The sequence below is a fragment of the Clarias gariepinus genome, chromosome 2, assembly GCF_024256425.1.
Source record: "Clarias gariepinus isolate MV-2021 ecotype Netherlands chromosome 2, CGAR_prim_01v2, whole genome shotgun sequence".
NCBI classification, from domain to species: domain Eukaryota; kingdom Metazoa; phylum Chordata; class Actinopteri; order Siluriformes; family Clariidae; genus Clarias; species Clarias gariepinus.
In genome coordinates this window covers 2,054,123-2,074,918 of record NC_071101.1, presented here as the reverse complement: position 1 = coordinate 2,074,918, position 20,796 = coordinate 2,054,123, and the positions used below count along the sequence as shown (strand labels likewise).

Below are 20,796 nucleotides of genomic sequence, written 5' to 3'. Positions count from 1 at the left end.
GGTGGTGACTGCAGCAGCAGAGGTGGCCTGGGAGTGGAGTCAAATTCCCGGCCTGAATTATTGTCCCAGTCCGCCACTGGCTTCATCTGATCAGAAAACATAAACAAATAAGATAACGGTTAACTGTTCAGGCTCCTCCTCCCTCTCTGTCCTCACCGCGCTGTAAGAGGAAGTAAAAGTAACGGAGGCCGCGACAAGAACAAAGGATCCGACACATTCCTCTGATCTGGACATCAATCACTCCTGGGTGTCCGCTGTTCGGTGGTTACTATAGTAACAGCTGATGAACGTTAGGATGATGATGAAGGTGATGATGATGATGAAGACGGTGTGTGTGGTGTGTGTGTTCCTCACACTCGGGTGTGTCGGACCCGCTTCAGGAGGTGAGTTTATACAAACCGAAAGTAACTTTATAAAGATTTATAACTGAGTACAAAGTTACAGAAACTACAGAACAGTATTCAGGAGGGAGCTTACAGTGTGTGAGTGTGTGTGTGTGTGTGTGTCCGATTATTAATAATCAGCTCATATTTAATGAAGAAAACTATCATTTCCGGTCTGAAAACAGATGGCGGTTATTTTCCGACGGTTACTTCTCTTTCTATCGCTCTCTCTCACACACGCACACACACACACACGCTCACACAGAGTTTACAATTACAATTACAATTACAATTTACAATTATTATTTATTTATTAGTATTTCTTATTTTGCCTTTGATAAAGGATTTCTCTTCATATATAATTGAATACATGTTTTATGTTTATATATGAATATTTAATTCAATTATACATGAAGAAAAATATACTTTTAGTTGTATATACAAAATAACAAAATTTGTCATATGTGTTTATTTTATAACTTCATTATTAAGTCAGTATAAAAACTGTATAAAACAAACTAACAAATTCTGCTTTCCAAACTTTATTAATCCAGATAAGTAACTAACTAATAAAATAAACAAATACATAAATTATCTGTACATAAAATCTGTAGGCCAGAAAAGAAAACACTTTACAAACAAAAGAGTTCAAATCAAACCAAATCTTCTGCATGAAGTGTGACATGGTTCTGCCACATGTTCAGTAAAAATAAGCAGCTCATTTCCTTATGAAACTGCACACACACTGTTCCAGAGACTGTTGCACTGTTCCAGCAATTATTGATTTATATTGTTTAATTAATCAATGTTAACTGCCTTTTATAGTATTTTTTGAATATAGAAACTTTGTTAAGCAGTTATTTGCACAGTAGTATACTGTACAAAAAAATTATGTTTCAGGTTATCTCTTATGATCCATTGAACAACATGGTACTTTTAAATTTCTCATTTTTTTAAAATACGTTTTATATACCTTGTATGATATAATATATGGACCTACTGATAGACACACAAAAGTTATTAATGTTAAAATATGATATATTTATTATGATATTATAATGATATAAAACACTTCTTCTGTAATCTGAGATCTATACTTTATGAAACTTACACATCCTAAATGTAGTCACTGAAACTGGCACATAAGACATGTTTGACATGAGCGTGTGAACATGTCAGCGTGCCAGTGTGTTCAGGCCTGACATGTGGGTTTTTATTGCACTTGTGTGCATGGTCACATGATATAGGGGAAACCACAATGTGTTTAACATAACAGACTTCTGTTTCTGCAGTGTGTAAGCTTCTGGATGTCGCTGGTTTACTGATACTGATGCAATAAAGACATTTCTAGCTGACGCCGATAGCTGATTATTTATCAGACTAAGATAGAGATTATTTAGGGGATCTCCCTGAAACATTTCTCCAGCAGTGTGTATATTTAACATATTGAACCTTTAATAAAAAAGGTTTCCATTATAGTGTGTATGATCTGCTGGTGTCAGAGAGCTGCTGTTTGTATGCGGGAGCGGTAGAACATCAGAGACATTTTTCTGTCTGCATAGTTTGCCCATATGATGTTTGGCCAGTGGAGGACATGTTCTCATTTATCAGCCCATTTGTGACCATGTCACCATGGAGGACCGATTCTGTATTACTGTAGCTGATGCCAGTAGGTGGTTGATCAAACTGGTGCATCTCTAGTTACTGCTGTAATGTTTGTCCATGGAACCTTGTGTGGTTAGAGATTGTGTTCTGATGTTGGGACTGTTATTAGACATTCATGTTGTTTCATTGTTTTCTGATTCACGGTTTCTGGTTCACATGTTGTCCTTTATGTTTTATTATATTTACCTAATCATTAGTCTCGTCAGTCTAGTAAGACTTTTTAGTTTTGTTTTACATCTGTTTAGTTTACATGTCTGTTTTTGTTCCTGTTTAGCTATTTTGGCTGATGTTGCTCTTTTGTTTATATGGGGGGTTTGTTTGTTTCTTGTTATCTGCACTTATGTTGTGTTTGTAAACTTAATTTTGTGACTACACACTCAAGGCCCAAATAAACAAGAATCTAAACATAGATGTTGTTATTATTTATTTATTTAATATTATTATATTCAGTTATTATTTAATAACACATTGATACACTACACATGAACACCTGTATTAGTGGGAAAATTTAAATGGCAAAATAGCAGATATTTCTGGCTTTAGATTTGATGTCCCTAACATCAACAGTGACCTAAGATTATCATCAGACAAGTTTGTTCTCAAATTGTCCTTCACGTATTTCATTCTGGAAAATGTTTGTTTACACAAGTATGTTGTTCCAATGATTGAAAGGTACCTTGATGCAAAAGTTTTAACATTGGGATAGTCTTCCTTGGGCAAAAGCTGGTAAAACCTCACCAGTCCTTCTTTGAACCTCCAGCTGTAGTTCATCTGCAACTGGCAAACTGTGCCCAAAATAATCAAGCAGCAAACCATTTAAAAAGTCTGCCACTAGATGTCGTTATATCATCTCATTGACTGAGAGAACAGAAGTGGAAAAATTAATCGGCGAATAAGGTTTTGCAATGTAGTGATCGGTTGGAAAACATTGTGCACTTCTGCGCGCCTCTATTTTAATTTGGTAAAAACGTAATGCCACCACGGGGGGTTCTTGTGCCAGTCCCAAGTCTGGATAAATGCAGAGGGTTGTGTCAGGAAGGGCATCTGACGTAAAACACTTGCGAAATCAATGATGTGAATCACGAATATAATTCCCATACCGGATCGGTCGTGGCCCGGGTTAACAACGACCGCCACTGGTGCTGTTGACCTACAGGGTGCTGGTGGAAATTGGGCTACTGTTGGTCAAAGAAGGAGAGGAGGAAGGCGTGTTCGTAAGCAGAGAGAGAAGAGGAAAGGCAAGAGTTTAGGAGTGATAGTAGGGACTTTGAATGTTGGGACCATGACAGGGAAGGGAAGAGAGTTAGTTGATATGATGCAGAGAAGGAAGGTGGATATACTCCACAGACTTCCATGGATATGTTGGGGAAGGAAACAGAGGTGATGATAATGTGATGGCCAGGTTTGGTCTTCAGGACAGGAATGTAGAAGGACAGATGGTGGTGGACTTTGCAAAGAGGATGGAAATGGCAGTAGTAAATACTTTCTTCCAGAAACGGCAGGAACATAGGGTGACATATAAGAGTGGAGGCAGAAGCACTCAGGTCGACTACATCTTGTGTCGACGTTGTAACCTGAAAGAGATCAGTGACTGCAGAGTGTTGGTAGGGGAGAGTGTAGCCAGACAACACAGAACGGTGGTGTGTAAAATAACCCTGGTGGTGAGGAAGGCGAAGAGGACAAAGGCAGAGCGGAGGACAAAGTGGTGGAAGCTGAGAAAGGAAGAATGTTGTGAAGTCTTTAGGGAGGAGTTGAGACAGGCTATGGGATTGTCAGGAGGGGCTTTCAGTTGACTGGACAACTACAGCCAATGAGAAATGGAGGAGAAGTGTATTGGTGCCAATTTTTAAGAACAAGGGAGATGTGCAAAGCTGCATCAAGGATTGGCTCTAAGCCCCTTTTTGTTTGCTCTGGTGATGACAGGATGACAGGATGACAGATGAGGTAAGACAGGAGTCTCCATGGACTATGATGTTTGCAGATGACATTGTGCTTTGTAGCGAGCGCAGGGAACAGGTGGAGGAAAATTTGGAGAGGTGGAGGTATGCTCTGGAAAGCAGAGGAATGAAGGTTAGCCGCAGCAAGACGGAATACATGTGTGTAAATGAGAGGAACCCAAGAGGAACGGTGAGGCTACAGGGAGCAGAGGTAAAGAAGGTGCAGGATTTTAAGATTTCAGGATTTTACTTGGGGTCAACGGTCCAGAGCAACGGAGAGTGTGGAAAGGAGGTGAGGAGGCGGGTACAGGCAGGTTGGAATGGGTGGAGAAAAGTGTCAGGTGTGTTGTGCGATAAAAGAGTATCAGCGAGAATGAAAGGAAAGGCGTACAGGACAGTGGTGAGACCAGCGATGCTCTACGGCTTAGAGACAGTGGCGCTGAAGAAAAGACACGAGGCAGAGTTGGAGGTAGCAGAGCTGAAGATGTTGAGGTTCTCTCTGGGAGTGACAAGGATGATAGGATCAAGAATGAGTTCATCAGAGGGACAACCCATGTTAGATGTTTTGGAGATAAAGTCAGAGAGGCCAGATTGAGGTGGTTTGGACATGTTCAGAGGAGAGATTGTGAATATATCGGTAGAAGGATGCTGAGGTTGGAACTGCCAGGCAGGAGGTCTAGAGGAAGACCAAAGAGGAGATTTATGGATGCAGTGAGAGAGGACATGAAGTTACAGTAGTTAATGTGAGAGAAGAGGATGCAGAGGATAGGGTTAGATGGAGGCAGATGATTTGCTGTGGCGACGTCTGAAAAGAAAACAGCCAAAAGACAAAGAAGAAGCAATGTCTACGTAAGCTGTGCCTGATATTTGCAGGAAACACGTAAATTTCTGTAATTTTTTTTCCATATATAAAAAGATCTCCACGGGCCAGATCAGAGGGCCTTATGGGCTATAGATTGGAGACCCCTGTTCTAAACAATTGAAAGTTAAGGGCCTTGCTAAGTGTCCAACATTGGTGGTTTGGACCGGGGATTTTCAGAGTAGTCCAATGCTTTAACCACTGAGCCATCCCTGACTCCCCTGGCACAGTGTCTGAGATTTGGGATTGTGTTAGCTGTGATTTTAAGATCCTTTCTCAGACATATTGTATAAAAGAAGTCTGTTAAAGCTCAAGTTAGCTACCAATAATGAGTTTATTAGTCCTCATGACTCTCTGTAGGGTTTTGCAGTCATAAAGATTGAGCAGTGGCCACACCAGACAGATTTGCCCCCAGTCAGGATGTTCTTTACAGTGTTAGAAGTTAATCATGTTTTTGTTGAAGACCAAATTTACAGAGCTTCCATAAGAAAAAGAATTGATGATAAACAGATTTCACAGTTGACCAAGTTGGCTGGGGGGACAGTTGTGGTTTTTCACTAAGCTGCTCGAAAGTACTGATGATGGTAAGTGCACACCTGTTCCACTTGGCTGGTAGTTTCCTGCAGAGAAGATGATGTTTGTCTCAATCTTTTAGAGCACAATGTTGTCCAGCATATGGAGATACCTGGTACCACATGTCTGAGAAAAACTAATGGCATGGACTGTACAACATGATGAGGAATGAATGCAGGAATTACAAAAGGACAAATATACCCTCTTGTGGCGCACAAGTTAATACTGTAAATACTGTATGTGAGCTACAGAGAAATATTATGCCAAACAAACATTGTTGGGTTTAACTATTGGTTAATAAAGTCATTTTGTGACATTTAATTGATTACATTTTTACCCAGTTACTGAACAATCACTATTTATACCTGATAATATAATTGCCAGGATATAATGAGACAGTAACATTGTGTAGGGGTGATAAAATTGTTACTTTGTTTAATGAAGACATTTAAAATGTGCAATATGTTAACTACATCGCTACATAAGCTACTTGTGCAGTACAATGTGGAATATTAAACTGACTAATAATGCAATGATTTAGTTTAAAGTAATAATAACCACCTTTTTCATCTCCTCCAGGTGTGCACTCTCTGTTTTACACCTACACGGCTCTCTCTAAACCTCTGGATCTTCCTGGAGTCTATGACTTCACTGCACTGGGAATGCTGGATGACCGAGAACTCGACTACTACAGCAGTGAGACTCAGGTTAAGGTTCCTAAACAGAAATGGATGAAAGAGAAGACGACACAGGACTACTGGGAGAAAGGAACTCAGTCCCGCAAGAGTAAAGAGCAGTGGTTTAAGGTCAACGTGGACATCCTGATAGACCGCATGAGACACAATAAGACTGGTTAGTGAATGCTATTTGTGATTTTTTTATGATTCTTAATGGTACTTTATGATTTTTATCTTAAATGTTCTGTCTCCTGTTCAGATCTTCATGTTCTTCAGTGGAGACATGGCTGTGTGGTTAATAACGATACAAATGGGAAAATTACATTTCTTTATGGAGTTGATGAGTACAGTTATGACGGCACTGAGTTCCTCTCCTTCGATGATAAAAACTCGAGGTGGATTGCTCCAGTCCCGGAGGCTGAGCCGACCAAAAGGAAATGGGATGATGTGGCCATCCTTAACCAGTACACCAAGGGCTACCTGGAGAAAGAGTGTGTGGACTGGATCAAGAAGTTCATGGACTATGGACAAGAAGAGCTGAGAAAATACTGTGAGTAGCTGAAGTATGTTACTAGAGTCACTTTGATCAAATTAGAAGCAAAACTTACTCTGTATCTTGTTTCAGCTCCCCCAGAGGTGCATCGGTTAATAAAGAAATCAAGAATTGACCCCAGCAAGCTGACCCTGACCTGCCTGGCCACAGGGTTCTACCCTCCAGATGTGCAGCTGCAGGTGAGGAAGCTCACGACATCCCTACCCGAACATCTGGTAACATCTTCAGGAATCAGACCTAATGGTGACGGTACCTACCAGCTGAGGAAGAGTACGGACATCGAGGAGAAGGACAAAGATCTTTACAGTTGTTATGTGACCCACAACACTTTTAAAGAACCAATAGGTAAGTGGAGTGTCACTACTGAGCCTTATTGTTCTACTTTAGAAATTGTGTAATGTGTGCAATTAATAAAAGTTTTGTTTATTTATTTTGCAAGACAAAAATGGAAACAATCCCCAAGCCTCGAGCGGAATGATGGGAGTGGTGATTGGGATCATGGTTATACTGGCTGTGGTTGCAGGGGTCCTCTTTATTCTGAAACAGAAAGGGATTATTTGTGGTGAGTAGCAGTATTTTAGCAAGTTGTATTTAGTGTTTTCCAGAATTTTTACACACGTTTTTATCTATCTAAAACACAACATAGGACTCAAGGATTATTTTATTTCTCATGTGTAATCCTATGTTCTAAAGGAGACCCGAACGGACATGCGAACGGACATGCGAACGGACACGCAAACGGACACACAAATGGACACGCAAACGGATACGCGAACGGACACACGAATGTAGACGAGACTGAACCCATGACGGCTGCAAACGGCATCAACGGAGGTAACAGTCCCCTATTTTACTGCGTTAATGTTACACTGAGTGTCACAGCTGTAGCCTCTTCAGAGGTGTTCACGCTGTGATTTATTTGTTTTGGTCTTCATTCTTTCTTTCCTTACTTTTCTGATGACAATAAGACGAGTACAGCTCAATATTTTAACAAGAACCTGTAAAAAAAATCCATACATGTTATATTACAGTAGCATTAGATGTAACATATCAGCAATTTTAAAGTAATTATTATTTTTAATTTGAGTTCTACAGTAATGAAATGATGTGATTTTATTTGAGTGAGTTTTATCTCTGCTCAGTTCAGTAAAGTTTCTTTTGTTCTTTACAGCTGCATGAAGATGAAGATCTCAGACCTGAAGAGTGTGTGTGTGTGTGTGTGTGTGTGTGTGTGTGTGTGTGTGTGTGTGTGTGTGAGGGATTGACAGAACGTACAGCAGCTGTTCCTGATTCTACACTTTTCAGGATTCTGTAAATAACGGCCTTAATCATTTCAAGCACCTTGAGCTTTCAGAATGTTTCCTGTCTCTCGAAGCTGTTAACTCACAGAACATGAAGAACCCTCTGGAGTCCACACACACCGTCACCGTCACTGTATAATGAGCTGCAATATCAAAGTAATTTTACCAGGTGTGAAAATGTGAAAGTCTTTACAACATCAGCACTTAGCTTTAGCGCTGCTACTATAACTATCAGTAATTTATATTCATTACTATGCAAAAGTCTCAGGCACTGTATTATATTTAGTACACGTGGTGTTATATACTGTATGTTTATCACGTCTGCAGGATTATGTACAAAACCATTCACTATTTACAAACATAACTTCAACATTAATAAATAAAAACATTACAAAAGAATATATGTGCCTGTAAAAAAGCAACACACAGCGGTCCCTCGGTATACGAGTTAATCCGTCCCGGAGGCGAGTCCTTAAGGTGAAGTGTTGTATTGTGAAACACATTCTCCCACAGGAAATAATGTAAATACAGATAATCCGTTCCAGTCACCCAAAAATATTACTAATTACCAACATTATAATCCTAATTTCTGCACCTAAAAACAATCAAAACATTTAGTAAAGACTTGTTAATAAAGTAAAATATATGAAATAAATAAACATTAAACCTCACTTAACTTTAATTTATGATTCCTCTCGGCACCGGCGACTTCAAAAACCAAAAAGGGGCGGCTCCCTTTTCTTCTTGATAAGTCCTGGATAACATTAAAGGGACCCCATGGTGGTGCATCTTCACTAAATCTTACACAAAATGCATAAACTCAATTTGCTTGGCGTTACACTGACAAAAACAAGTTTTGAACGGCTCCCTGAAGTACACGCGACTTAGCCTTTCGGTTCGGCTCGGCTCGTTTACGTGTATGTAAACAAAAGTGCTTCGTATAACGAGGCTAAACTTTGGAAAAATTTCAGCTTTTAGGGTGAAACTTCTTAATGCAGGTGTTTGTATGCCGAGGTACCGCTGTACTACATGACAGTAAGAAAATACCTTTTAAAACATTTCCACATAAAAGAAACTCCTATATTAAATCTATATAATAAACTTATCTTATGTTACCCTTTTTTAATGCGTAAGTTCCTTGAAAGTTCGAATGATAAAAAGATGTTGGGAAAAATGTAATGAACGACCCAAACACAACGCCGCATATACAACCTCACAAATGTATAACTGTAAGCTTTATTTAAAGCATTTATGCTGATTAACATCCATTAATCGACGTCGACGTCCCACCACTTCACTTGTTCCTTAAGTTCCTGACATGGTTTAGAATTAAAATCAGAGGTCGGATCATTTATTCAAAATCCTGTGACGTCCGTCTTTTAAACTCTGATAAAATAAAGTGTTGAGAGCCGATGTTACTGCTGATCGTTACTCACAGAGTCTGTTACACTTTACGTGTTTGTGTGTGTGTGTGTGTGGGCTTTGAGTTTGTCTTGTAATTCTTGATAGCTCTGATTTTTAAATACTTATAAATGTAAACCTTTAAACCTTAAAATTTAAATATTAAACTAATTACACATTGATCCTGATGGTTTAGCGGTGAGATATAAGCAGAGTAGATTAGCCGAACCTGCAGAGTAGCAGAGCCGGACCTGCACCGCTGTAGAACCTGTTTTATTACAGTTATTTTCTTTGGATTTGGGAACAAACTGTTTTTCCTTTGCCTTGTGATAAAAGCTCATTATTTTATATACTGTATGATCAATTGTCCTACTATGTCCATCCCAGGAATTATATTTTTATTTGTTTTTACTTGTTTTTCTTCTTGTTATCCAGTGAGTTTCATTCCCGCTCCTTCTGCACTTGATCTCCCTCGTCTTCCTTTCAGTTTAATTCCTCTTTTATTAAATCCTTACTTCCTCGTCCTGTATTTTCTGTACTACTTGTCTCCGTGTTCTCTCCGTCTCCACATTCCCACTGCTCCTTCCTGAAGCTCGGGGTGGAGAGCTCTGTGTTCATTAGACTTCTTAACCAGCACTGGACCTTCAGTCATGATCAGAATGAGGTCACAGTCTGATACGTCACTCAGAAATGTTTGATTTGTTGTTTTTGTGTGTTTTTTTTAATAGTGTTATATCTAAGTGTGAGTTACATTATAGACTTTAACCTTGTGGAGTGATTTCAGGTCACAGTGTTACAGTACATCACTGTATGGAGAAAACTGTTGTTCTAAGTGTTTTTATCTCCGTGTAAGAGTTTTACTGGTTTATAATGATGCTGGTCAAATTATATTATCGTTTCATTATAATAAAAAACTTTTCTAACAGTGTGTGACTGATTGTACTTCATTAGTAACCCAGTATAAGGATCCACTGTATCCCATGAACTTTTTTAAAAAAAAAAAAAAAAAAAAAAACATTTAAGTAAAAAAGTTGATATCAAGTCTGTCACATGCCAAATGTACAGTAAATGTTGATTATAAGTTTGTGGTTTACTGTTAGTAAGTAAAGATTATTTTCTAAGGCTACGTTTACATAAATAAAAAATCACATGACTTTCCCATCTTCCTGCTGTCACTCAAGTCACATGACCATGTATCAGGTATGGATCCAATCTGTGACCGAAAAATAAAAGTGAATAATATCTGATTTGAAAATGAAATCAGTCTCACATTAGGAGTAAAATCAGCTTTGAGTCTCTCCAGGCTGGTGATGTGAGCGTAGCCTGTGTGATATAATGTGTGTTTGTTTATTCCTGATTATCTTGTTTTGTTTTACTGCTTTTCGATTATGCACTTTTAGGCCTGATTTGATTGAAGAATTTAGGAATTTCAATCAACAGTTTCTTTATTATTTTTTTATGATGAAATGCTGTAACACTGAGTCAGTCAGTAAAACCACAGTGTTCTGTGTCGTGTTATAACTAAAATAAATAGCAATAGTCTGTTTCTTTACATTTGTTCTGCTGTATACTGTATGTAACTGGTTTTATATAAATAAAGCATATACTTTTTGGTTTGTCCACAGCTTTGTATGCGTTTATTATTATTATTATTATTATTATTATTATTATTGATAAGTTGTCAGGATCTCTAATGCCACAAAACTTTACTTTTAGCTCCATGACATCTCCAGTCGAAAAATCTAACTAAGTTAAACTAAAACACGAATGCAGTCCATATTGATGTTTTACTTATAATATGCTAATTAATTATCATGGTATACGACACCTCTTGCTGTGACTAATGCACTTCTGATTATAAATGTATTTCGCTGCCGTGTACCATAACGTGTGCAGTGACAATAAAGTTTAATCTAAAATTGTAAAAAAAAAAATTTACATTTCTGTCTAAAATTCCTAATGCTATTTTAATCTTTAAGTGTGGTTAATTTATGGTGATGTTCATGTTAATGTGTGATTATCTGTGAAGGACTCGGACTCCATCCAGGGTGTGAACTGACCTGACTTACACTCTCACATGGTCACATGACCCTGACGCTAACCTTAAATAAACTGTCAAGCTTAATTTAATCTTAACTTAGTAGTTAAAGATAAACACTGAGTTCTATGGAGAGTTACTGTAGTCTGGCTCACTGGGCATTTACTGGCCGATGCACTCTGGAGCTGATATAATGTTTTTTATTTTTTATTCATTTATTTTTGCATGCACCGGGTTATCATGCAAGGGGGAAAAAGACGTGAGGTCTTGAGGTCATTAGGTTCATCCCTGTGTAAGGAGACTTTGGGGATTACCAGTGCTGCATGATACACACAGACGTATCTGGATTTAATAACAGTTAATCTTTAATTAAGTGGGGGAAAGACACTTAATGTTTAGAATGTTAAGTGCCTCTATAAGGCACTTAAATAAGGCACAGGCCAGGGGTAGCTCAGTGGTTAAGGCATTGGACTACGGTTTGGAAGATCCCAGGTTCAAACCCCACAACCACCAAGTTGCCACTGTTGGGCCCTTGAGCCCCTTAACCCTCAACTGCTCAGATGTGTAATGAGATAAAAATGTAAGTCGCTCTGGATAAGAGCGTCTGCCAAATATGTAAATATATATTTTTTATTTTTCTTTTAATAGCTGTCTACAATTTAATAATGAACAAATGTGGCATTTGGTTTTGGAAGACGTTTCATCGTTGTACAGTAAGTCATTATCACACAAAATATCTGTACGGGTGACGTTTGTGTTTTTTTTTTCTTTTGGCTACAATTAGTCTTACACATTCATTAATTGATTTCCCACAGAACAGAAGAGTAAAATATTCCTGTGAAACTGTACGGTACAGTATCAGCCAAAACACAGTAGTGGGGCTGATTTTATTTATTTATTTTTGTTATACATATAATACAAAAAATGTGTTTGTGCCAAAGAAACTCCTTTTAAAGTTTATGTCACGTGGAAGTGACCGATCTCGCTCCCTAACAATTTCAAGTTGCTGACTTCAGCCATTTTGGAAAGATGATTTTGTATGAGCCCCAAAAGCGGCATTTATAGTATTACTGTCACACTTCAAACAATAATCATTTTAATTTCTAAATTATTCATATTTCTTTTTGAGTGTCGATACTAAAATTAGTGTAAGCTTCTAGAAGCATAAGACCTGTAAAATATGTTGCTTTTGAAATTGTTTTTTGATAAACAAAAATCTGTAGTGTCCGTAACCATGTCAAATTCATGTTGCAATATCTTAATAATTTTTCATTTTATAATAATACACTTTTTCAGGCTTACGTCTTTTCATGTAAAATCTAAATTGGCCTAGTTTCATCTGAATGACAGTTAAAATTATTGAAAGATTTGAATAAAAAAAAAAAAAAAATTACAGACACTAAAACATAAAAGTGGATGAAATTGTATTTAGCAAATCTATTTCTTTTTATCTAATATAAATGTATATGCATATTTACAAATAAAAAGAAGCATGGATCAGGATATAAGAAGCGTGTTATGAAGTGTTATGAAAAATAATGTTATATGATCCAATCTGAAAATTATTTTTTTTTTACCTAGTGAGACACTTTTTACACCGTTACCATGTATACTGTAAGTGACTTTACCGATTGCATTGCTGTATAAAGTTAGATGTGTGGTGTTTTTTCCTGCTCGTACTGCTGTGAGTAAGAGAGATTCACGGGCAGTCCCCTGCCTCGCTCACACACTAGAATCAGGGCAATAACAAGGTTAATCACCCCACACGGTGACATGAGGGGGAAATGCGGCTGCAAGTGAGTGAGAGAAAACCATCGAAACAGAAACCAGATAAAATCATGATTCTAACAGCAGCAGACTGCAAGATGTGTGATGTGTGTTAAGACCCTGAAAAATCCGGCCCTAAAAATGCTTTTAAAAATGTTTATTTTGATTGGTATTTTATAATATCTTGTAATGTTGTTTTTCTGAGAACTTTTATTATTATTATTATTATTATTATTATTATTGAATCCCATTTGTTTTGAGTATGTTTATGTTTCTTTAAACAGAAATTAAAGTTGTTTACAGTTTTTTTAGGTGTTGTTGCTAAAAACAGTAACATACAAACCAAACAACCTTAGCCAGAGAAGATAAAAGGAGCAGTAGATAACAAAAAAACAACAGGTTAAAAAACACACACACACACACACACAGAGGATAAACTGTAAAGAAGTACCACAAGAAGGAACTAAAGATTTATCCCATATGACTCAAATAAATGTACAATTCTAATTGCTTTGGAGTTTTGTGAAAACTTTCTTTTTAATATAATTTCATTTTTGAACACAATAAGGAGGAGTGTACTGTTATTAAATTCACATTTATAAATAAAAAAGTTAAAAACTATAAAGAGTAGGTTTATTATAAAACATTTATCCTGTACATTTATTGATATACATATTTACTTTTAACAAAAATCAGAAAACAAACTTTTAATAAAAAAAACTTTCAGTGTAATCACAGGTCCAAACAACAACAACAAGTCCTCCATTTGCTCTGTTTCCGGACCGGAAGCGGAAGTGAGTGGGCCGTCAGGTCAGGTGACGCAGATTCTAAAGCTCGCTCGCGGACGCGCTCGCAGGGAACGTAAACACGCAGAATCATGGAGGCCGCGGATCCCCGGTCCTCGAGTGACGGCGCGCCGGGGAGCAGGGGAGGATTCCCGGGGAAGGAGAGCAGCAGTGACCGGGACGGAGGGCGGGCCGGGGGAAGCAGCGGCGGAGAGGGCGAGCAGCGGGACCGGGCCAGCTTCGAGTGTAATATCTGTCTGGACACCGCCAGGGACGCCGTGATCAGCCTGTGTGGACATCTCTTCTGGTACAAACATAAGATTTATTCATTATTATTATTATTATTATAGTTTAGTTTAGTACAGACAGCTAGCATGGAGCTAATCCTGTCCTGATCAGTGGAGTACAGAACATCATTACTGCACAGAGTTCAACTGATATATATATAAACTAGCTGATGTGTTTTTATATTTAAAAAATCTGATTATTTCATCACTTCACAGTGTACATCTTATAGTACCATATAGTGTGTGTGTGTGTGTGTGTGTATGATGTAATGGCATGTACACTGTATAAAGTCTGATTAACACACAGTCTCTAAATGAGTTTATTGCATTATTTACATTTACTACATTTAGTTATATTACATGGTTATCTGCTTGGGGTTTGAACCTGCAACCTTCCGATCAGTAGTCCAATGCTATAACCCCTACGTTACCCCTAACCTTTTAAATACCAGAGTGTTGTGTTAATATTCTGTTTAACTAAGGTGTATGATTAATGCACACATTAACACGTTGAGTGATCGATTGACGGACAGGTGTGGAGGTGACTTTCACCTCTCTGATATGAAGTGTCCTACTCAAAGCCCCGCCCACCTTCTTAAAATCTCAGATTAGATCATAATTTTTAGAGTGCGAGCGAGTGAGACGTACCGAGTCTACAGTGAGAATGAGTATTCTTTCAGAGCCGTCTTTATTGAGAAATGAGCCCCCTGGTTTAGTCTCTACTCACACCTGTGGTAATGTTTAAAAAGAAAAGTTTAGAAATCGAGTCATTTCTCGTAGATAAACTTTGATAAAATCCTGACATGCATTAATTTAATCTAAAGTACGTCTCCTAGTACAATGTATCTTTCTGATTTTATGATCCTGAGCATCTTCAAGGTAGCACTGTGAAACTTGCTCAGACTTCTTAGGAGATATGGGGGGGGCGGGGGTCATTTAATCATGATTGTTTTTCTGTGATGATTCATGCATCACCGCACTGACTTTAAAATATGACACCGCACTGACTTATATAATGTGTATATATATATTTTTTTTCCCATGTATGACGTATCTGTTTGCGTTTAAGGTGATAAAATGTTGCAGTTCTTCTATAATCCTGCAGGTGGTGCACTCGTAATCATAAATGTCTTGTGTAGTAGGAACAAATTTGTTCGCTAAGTTTGTTTAAAATTATAACCAAATCTTATATTGAATTATTATTTTTATAAAATCATGATTATTAATAGAGTTGCAATACAGATCGAATCGACATCTAGATGCATAATTACCTCAGATACATAATTATCTCAGCACCTGAAGAACTGAAATTTTGTCTCAGCATACAAATCATTTTCGGCTAAGTCACATGTTCAAAACTTGTTTGCGTCAGTGGAAAGGCAAGTGAAGCGAGTTTACATATTTTTTGTAGGTTTATTTAGCATTTTGTGTAAGATTTAGTGAAGACGTAGCACCATGGGTCCCCAGAATGTTATCCAGGACGGTATCAAGAAGAAAACGGAGCCACTTTCAGTTTGATTTTTAAAGCAGCCGGTGCCGAGAGGAATCATAAATTAATGTTAAGTGAGGTTTGATGTCTATTTATTTTATAGTGTACTTCATTTACATGTCTTTTCTAGATGTTTTGATTGTTTATTCAAAACATATGATTATAATGTTGAAAATGGGTAATATTGGTAATATTTTTTGGGTGGAACAGATTATCTGCATTTACATTATTTCCTGTGGGACAAAGTGTTTCACAATATGACATTTTACCTTAAGAACTCGCCTCCAGAACGGATCACATTCGTCTGCTGGTCTACCACTGTATCTTGTTCCTGCTGAGTCCCTAGTGCAAAGGCTGGAAATTTTGAACAATTTGTGAAGTAACTTCCCAGTGAGAACTTTCGCTTGTTTGTTTAGAGTGAGGGGCATCTCTTCTTGTTGGACATACACATCCACCGGGCATTAAAACAAATAAAACAATGTTTAACCTGTAAACATGGCTGATGATGAGCTGAAGGAGGAACCGGGGGAGTCTGAGCCGGGGATGATCCTCCACTTTCGTTCTGCTGACGGTGTATGTGATCAGGATTAGTGTTACTCTGGCTATAAGGGACACAAATTATATCCTCATGTGGTGAGATTTTCACACTTTTGTAAAGAATGATTACAACCAGAAAAGAATAGATGAATCCAAACTATTGTTGTACTGATAGGAATTCCTTGATGTTGAAACTCTGGCCAGACGTTCTTAAGGCAGTGAGAGAACGTCCTACTTGTATCTGACTCCTCCGACATTGAACTAAAACCCTGATGTGTAAATATTGACCCTCACACCTAAAGCTGTTCCTCAGTTTACTAAACACTTCACTCCAGAGTCCAGCGGCGCGTCACACTTTCCGCCCTGTAAACCACCTCGAGCGCTCATTCGTTTTCCTTTCGCATTCCCTGTCGGTGGTTGCCATGGCAATTTACCAAGAAGGTCAATCTAGACCTTTTAATTCCTGGCCCAAGAGTTCCAGGAATCCCCAGGTTTAAGGGATGAACTCTCCATAGGGTTCAGTGTCTGGCTCTTAGGAACGTGCCTGTTACCAGTGGGGGTTTTCTTGTAAGGAGCCAGAATCAGTTTAATTGGAAGACAAGGTGGCTGTGGACTCCAAAACTCAAGATGTTGACCCCAACATGGACAGAAAGTCCAACAACTCTGCTGAGGAACCTTGTTCCGTCTCCTTTATGTCCAACCTTATTCTTCCCCCGAAGATCTTGTCGTGTCCTACTAAAAGGATTTGAACTGGGGTGAAGCTTAAAGCTACCAGTAGGGCTTTCATTGGTCAACAGATCCAAGGGCAGAGATCAGACCAAAAGTATGTGGTCTCCACCCAGATTAGGGTTTAATACCCCACCAGGACTAGTGGTGACCCAGGTACCGCTCAGTCTTAAATAGGTGACATGGAGTCATCTTATAGCTTCACCACCTGCAAGAAGGGGTTACATGATGGGTAGACTTGAGACGTGTCCTTCATGAAGGACTGGTGGGAACACCTATGTAGTAAAGACACCTCCATGTCCAGACAGGGTTAGCACACGTTCCAGCTGATTTGCCTGAATGTAAATGAGATGTTGTGTGTGTGTGAGGTCATTAAACTGATGTTCCCTTGTGCTTGTGTCTCTACAGCTGGCCGTGTCTCCATCAGGTAAGCTACCTGCTTCTTTCATTAGTTTTAGAGGAAAGGTGTGGCCTAAATAATAGCAACGCCTGGGAAGTGTTTCAGGATCGATTAGCGAGTAGCATTAGCGTTTATCTCTGTCCAGATAGTTGAACTAATTAACTAGCAAGGCATACCAATCACAAGTCTGTAGTTTTATGTCTCACACCCTTTGCGTTCCCTCTCCGTCAGTGGTTGGAGACGAGGCCGAGCAGACAGCAGTGTCCCGTGTGCAAAGCAGGAATCAGCCGAGACAAAGTCATCCCCCTGTACGGGCGCGGCAGCACCAGCCAGGAGGACCCCAGGTATCGCTACTTCCCCCATGAGCAGATTTACTATCCAGCTCACATTCAGGCCATGACTTTATCTAGTGTGTGTGTTACAGATTAAAAACTCCTCCTCGACCTCAAGGACAGAGAACAGAGCCCGAGAGCAGAGGCGGGGTGAGTCTTACTCTCTACACACTGAGGAGGCGGGGCTAATGTACATTAAGTCTACACTGACATCACCGTGTGTGTGTGTGTGTGTGTGTGTGTGTGTGTTTAGTTCCAGGGTTTTGGCGACACCGGCTTCCACATGTCGTTCGGTATCGGCGCGTTTCCTTTCGGCTTCTTCACCACCATATTCAACACCAACAACCCGTTCCACAGACCAGGTGACACGCCGCGCCCGTGCGCTCTCGCTCTCCACACGTCATGAGGTCAGTCCCTCCGCCATCTCGCCTTTTTCCTCTCACGTCTCACGTACGCGCCTCTGTCTGTCTTTCAGAGCCTCACTTCGCCGCGGATCACCAGGGCAACGGAAACGGCAACAACGGCAACAACTGGCAGGACTCGCTCTTCCTCTTCCTCGCCATCTTCTTCTTCTTCTGGATGCTCAGTGTGTGAAAGTGTGTGTGTGTGTGAGAGAGAGGAAGAAAGAAAGAAAAAAAGAAAGAAGGAGAAGAAGAGATGTCCCCCCACACACACACACACATTATATAAGAACAGTATTAAAACACTGTAATAAAGGTTCATACAACATAATTAAGAAAGTGTTGAGGGGGGGAAATAACACACACACACACACACACACACAGTGTTTCACGACTTCTGCTTCATACCAAAGAAAACTTCTTGTTTCTCTCTTTTTCACACACACACACACACACACACACACACACACACACACTTCCTTCAGCACATTGTTGGTGTATTTAATAAGTATTATTCACCCCCCCCCCCTTTGGTTCTCGAGTGTCTTAATCCAGAACCGTTCTAGACGTTTATCGGTACAGTGCATTATGGGTATTTTGTACAGTCTAGGTGAGTGAATTAACCTTTCGGGTAAGCTGAATTTTTCCACTGCCTTGTTTCCAGTGTGTTCAGTTGCAGAAAAGCGAACTAACGCCTCGGATTAGCATCAACTTTTCTCTCTTACACACACACACACACACACACACACACACACACACAGTTGAGGCAGAATAATATCCAGCTAGCACTTTCCAAGACTGCCGCGCCAAGTTTCTGGCGTTTCTGATAGTGACGGTTGTCGTGGTAATGCAGAAAGCACCATGCTAGTACAATTAGCGCTGGAAAGATGTAGCTAGCTACAAATGTATTCCATAAATTTAACTCTGGACGGTGTGGCACGTGTTTTCAGAGTAGATTAAACTTTATAAGCACTTTGATACGTAACGAGTCGTACCGCTGTAACGTCCACCACGTAGTCGTTCACGTGAGGATAAACCTGTTCTTCTAGCGATCGCGCCACTTCCTGATGCTAACGTGAAAATCAGCTCAGATTTCTTGGTCGATGAGGTACAAGAAAGTGTTAAATCAGCTGCCAATCATTCTGTTAGTGTTGGTGTTAAAGATTGTCGTATGGGATGAAGCACCTGTCTGCCCCCTTGTGGCGTGTTAGTGAACTGTAACAGCCCTGATCGTTATTAGATCGATAAGCGGTTAACGTATAGGATACATTACGTATAAGCTAAATGAGGATGCACAGGTGGGGGCGGAGCCTCGGTGTGGCCAGCAGTAGGCACAGTAACAGAATGTGGGCGGAGCCTAAATCCATGTTTAGTTATGTTAATTAAACGCACTGCTAGGCGCTTAAACAGTATAAGAGTTTAACACCGGGGCGTGTCTTTTCCCAGTTGTTCACATCTTGTGCACGTGTGTGTTACGTGCTGATATTGACAGATTGTTTCTGTTCTCTCTTCCATAAGATTGTAGACGTGATCCGGCGATGGTGAGCCATGCAGAAAGCGTTCGTAATCAGATACGAACGCGAGGTTTTTTTGTCCACGTGACAGTGGAACGTCAGGACGCTGAGAATTCTAAGCCAGAGCCTAAGACGCTCCTCACCGCTGGCTAGCTCAGTACGTTAGCTGTTTGGTGTTAGCCTGCTAGCCTTGATTTGATTAACGGTCTGATGAGGTTAGGGATAACAAGTGATAATAATAATAATGATCGTGAAAGATAACGCACTTATAACTAACCAAGCAGACTCGCTCAAGGGGACGCGGACAAAATGTGTGTGGAACTGGGACGTATGCGGCTAATTGTGTGTGCGCGCGCGTACTTTATCTTCCTGTTGTATTGCTCGTCTTTTTGACCTAAATAAAAAATCAAATAAAATAGAAAAATTAGAGTTATATTTGTGTTTGGGTTTTGTGGGTGGAGCTTTTGGACAGATTGAAATGGGGGCGGGACTCTTTAATAAAAGTGAATAAATGTTTCCTACTGAATATAAACACACACACTGCGCCCTGTTTTTTCTGTTGTGGTGATTTTCTAGATTTTGGATTTGTTCTGTTCGAGTCGGATTAAAAGTTCTGGTTCTGTTGGAAAAAGTCAAATCTGTACTTTATATTTTAACCTTTACACACTTTGTGTTTTGTTGCAGCCTCTAAGCTGTGTTGATCAGTAGGTTCAGGTGCGTTATCTGTATTTTGTTCTGTCGTGTCCTGTTGTGTCTTTTTGTAATTATTAAATTTAAACAGTGAACCTCTCCAGTGCTCTACAGTCATTACATGTAAAGTCAAATATTTCAAGACTTTTTTTTTTTTTTTTTTTTGGTTTTAATTCCAATGATTGAGCTCACAGCTGAAATGAGAATAAAAATAATTCTGAGGAATACTGGACGTGCTCTCTCTCTCTCTTTCTTCATGTGTGTGTAAACCTACATCTGTAAAAAAGTATTTTTATATTGATGTATGGATATACAGTGTACAGTGGTGCCCAAAAATATTGGAACAAATTCACAATGTTTTATTAGTGCCAGTCAGTGAGATAAGACTACTCTCTTATTGTATGCAGTGACATTACTCTAAAAGCAATCAGTATCAGAGACAAAGTGGTTTATTATTCTTTAGAGCCGAGTCAGAACACGA

At 39.3% G+C, this 20,796-nt stretch overlaps 2 protein-coding genes across 2 annotated transcripts; both read left to right on the top strand.

Moving 5' to 3' along the window:
• The first annotated feature begins 155 nt into the window (after positions 1-155).
• LOC128508852 (major histocompatibility complex class I-related gene protein-like) lies at positions 156-10,274 on the top strand. Its single transcript, XM_053480342.1, has 7 exons — positions 156-383; positions 5,997-6,269; positions 6,354-6,644; positions 6,720-6,992; positions 7,087-7,209; positions 7,341-7,481; positions 7,819-10,274. The coding sequence occupies exons 1-7, from the start codon at positions 284-286 to the stop codon at positions 7,824-7,826; spliced, it is 1,209 nt and encodes a 402-aa protein (XP_053336317.1). The 5' UTR covers positions 156-283; the 3' UTR covers positions 7,827-10,274.
• Positions 10,275-13,951: 3,677 nt separating this feature from the next.
• rnf5 (ring finger protein 5) lies at positions 13,952-20,414 on the top strand. The gene is made up of 6 exons (XM_053491141.1): positions 13,952-14,246; positions 17,387-17,405; positions 17,610-17,722; positions 17,803-17,860; positions 17,964-18,072; positions 18,186-20,414. Exons 1-6 carry the CDS (start codon positions 14,032-14,034, stop codon positions 18,302-18,304), a joined length of 633 nt encoding a protein of 210 aa, XP_053347116.1. The 5' UTR covers positions 13,952-14,031; the 3' UTR covers positions 18,305-20,414.
• The last annotated feature ends 382 nt before the right edge of the window (positions 20,415-20,796 follow it).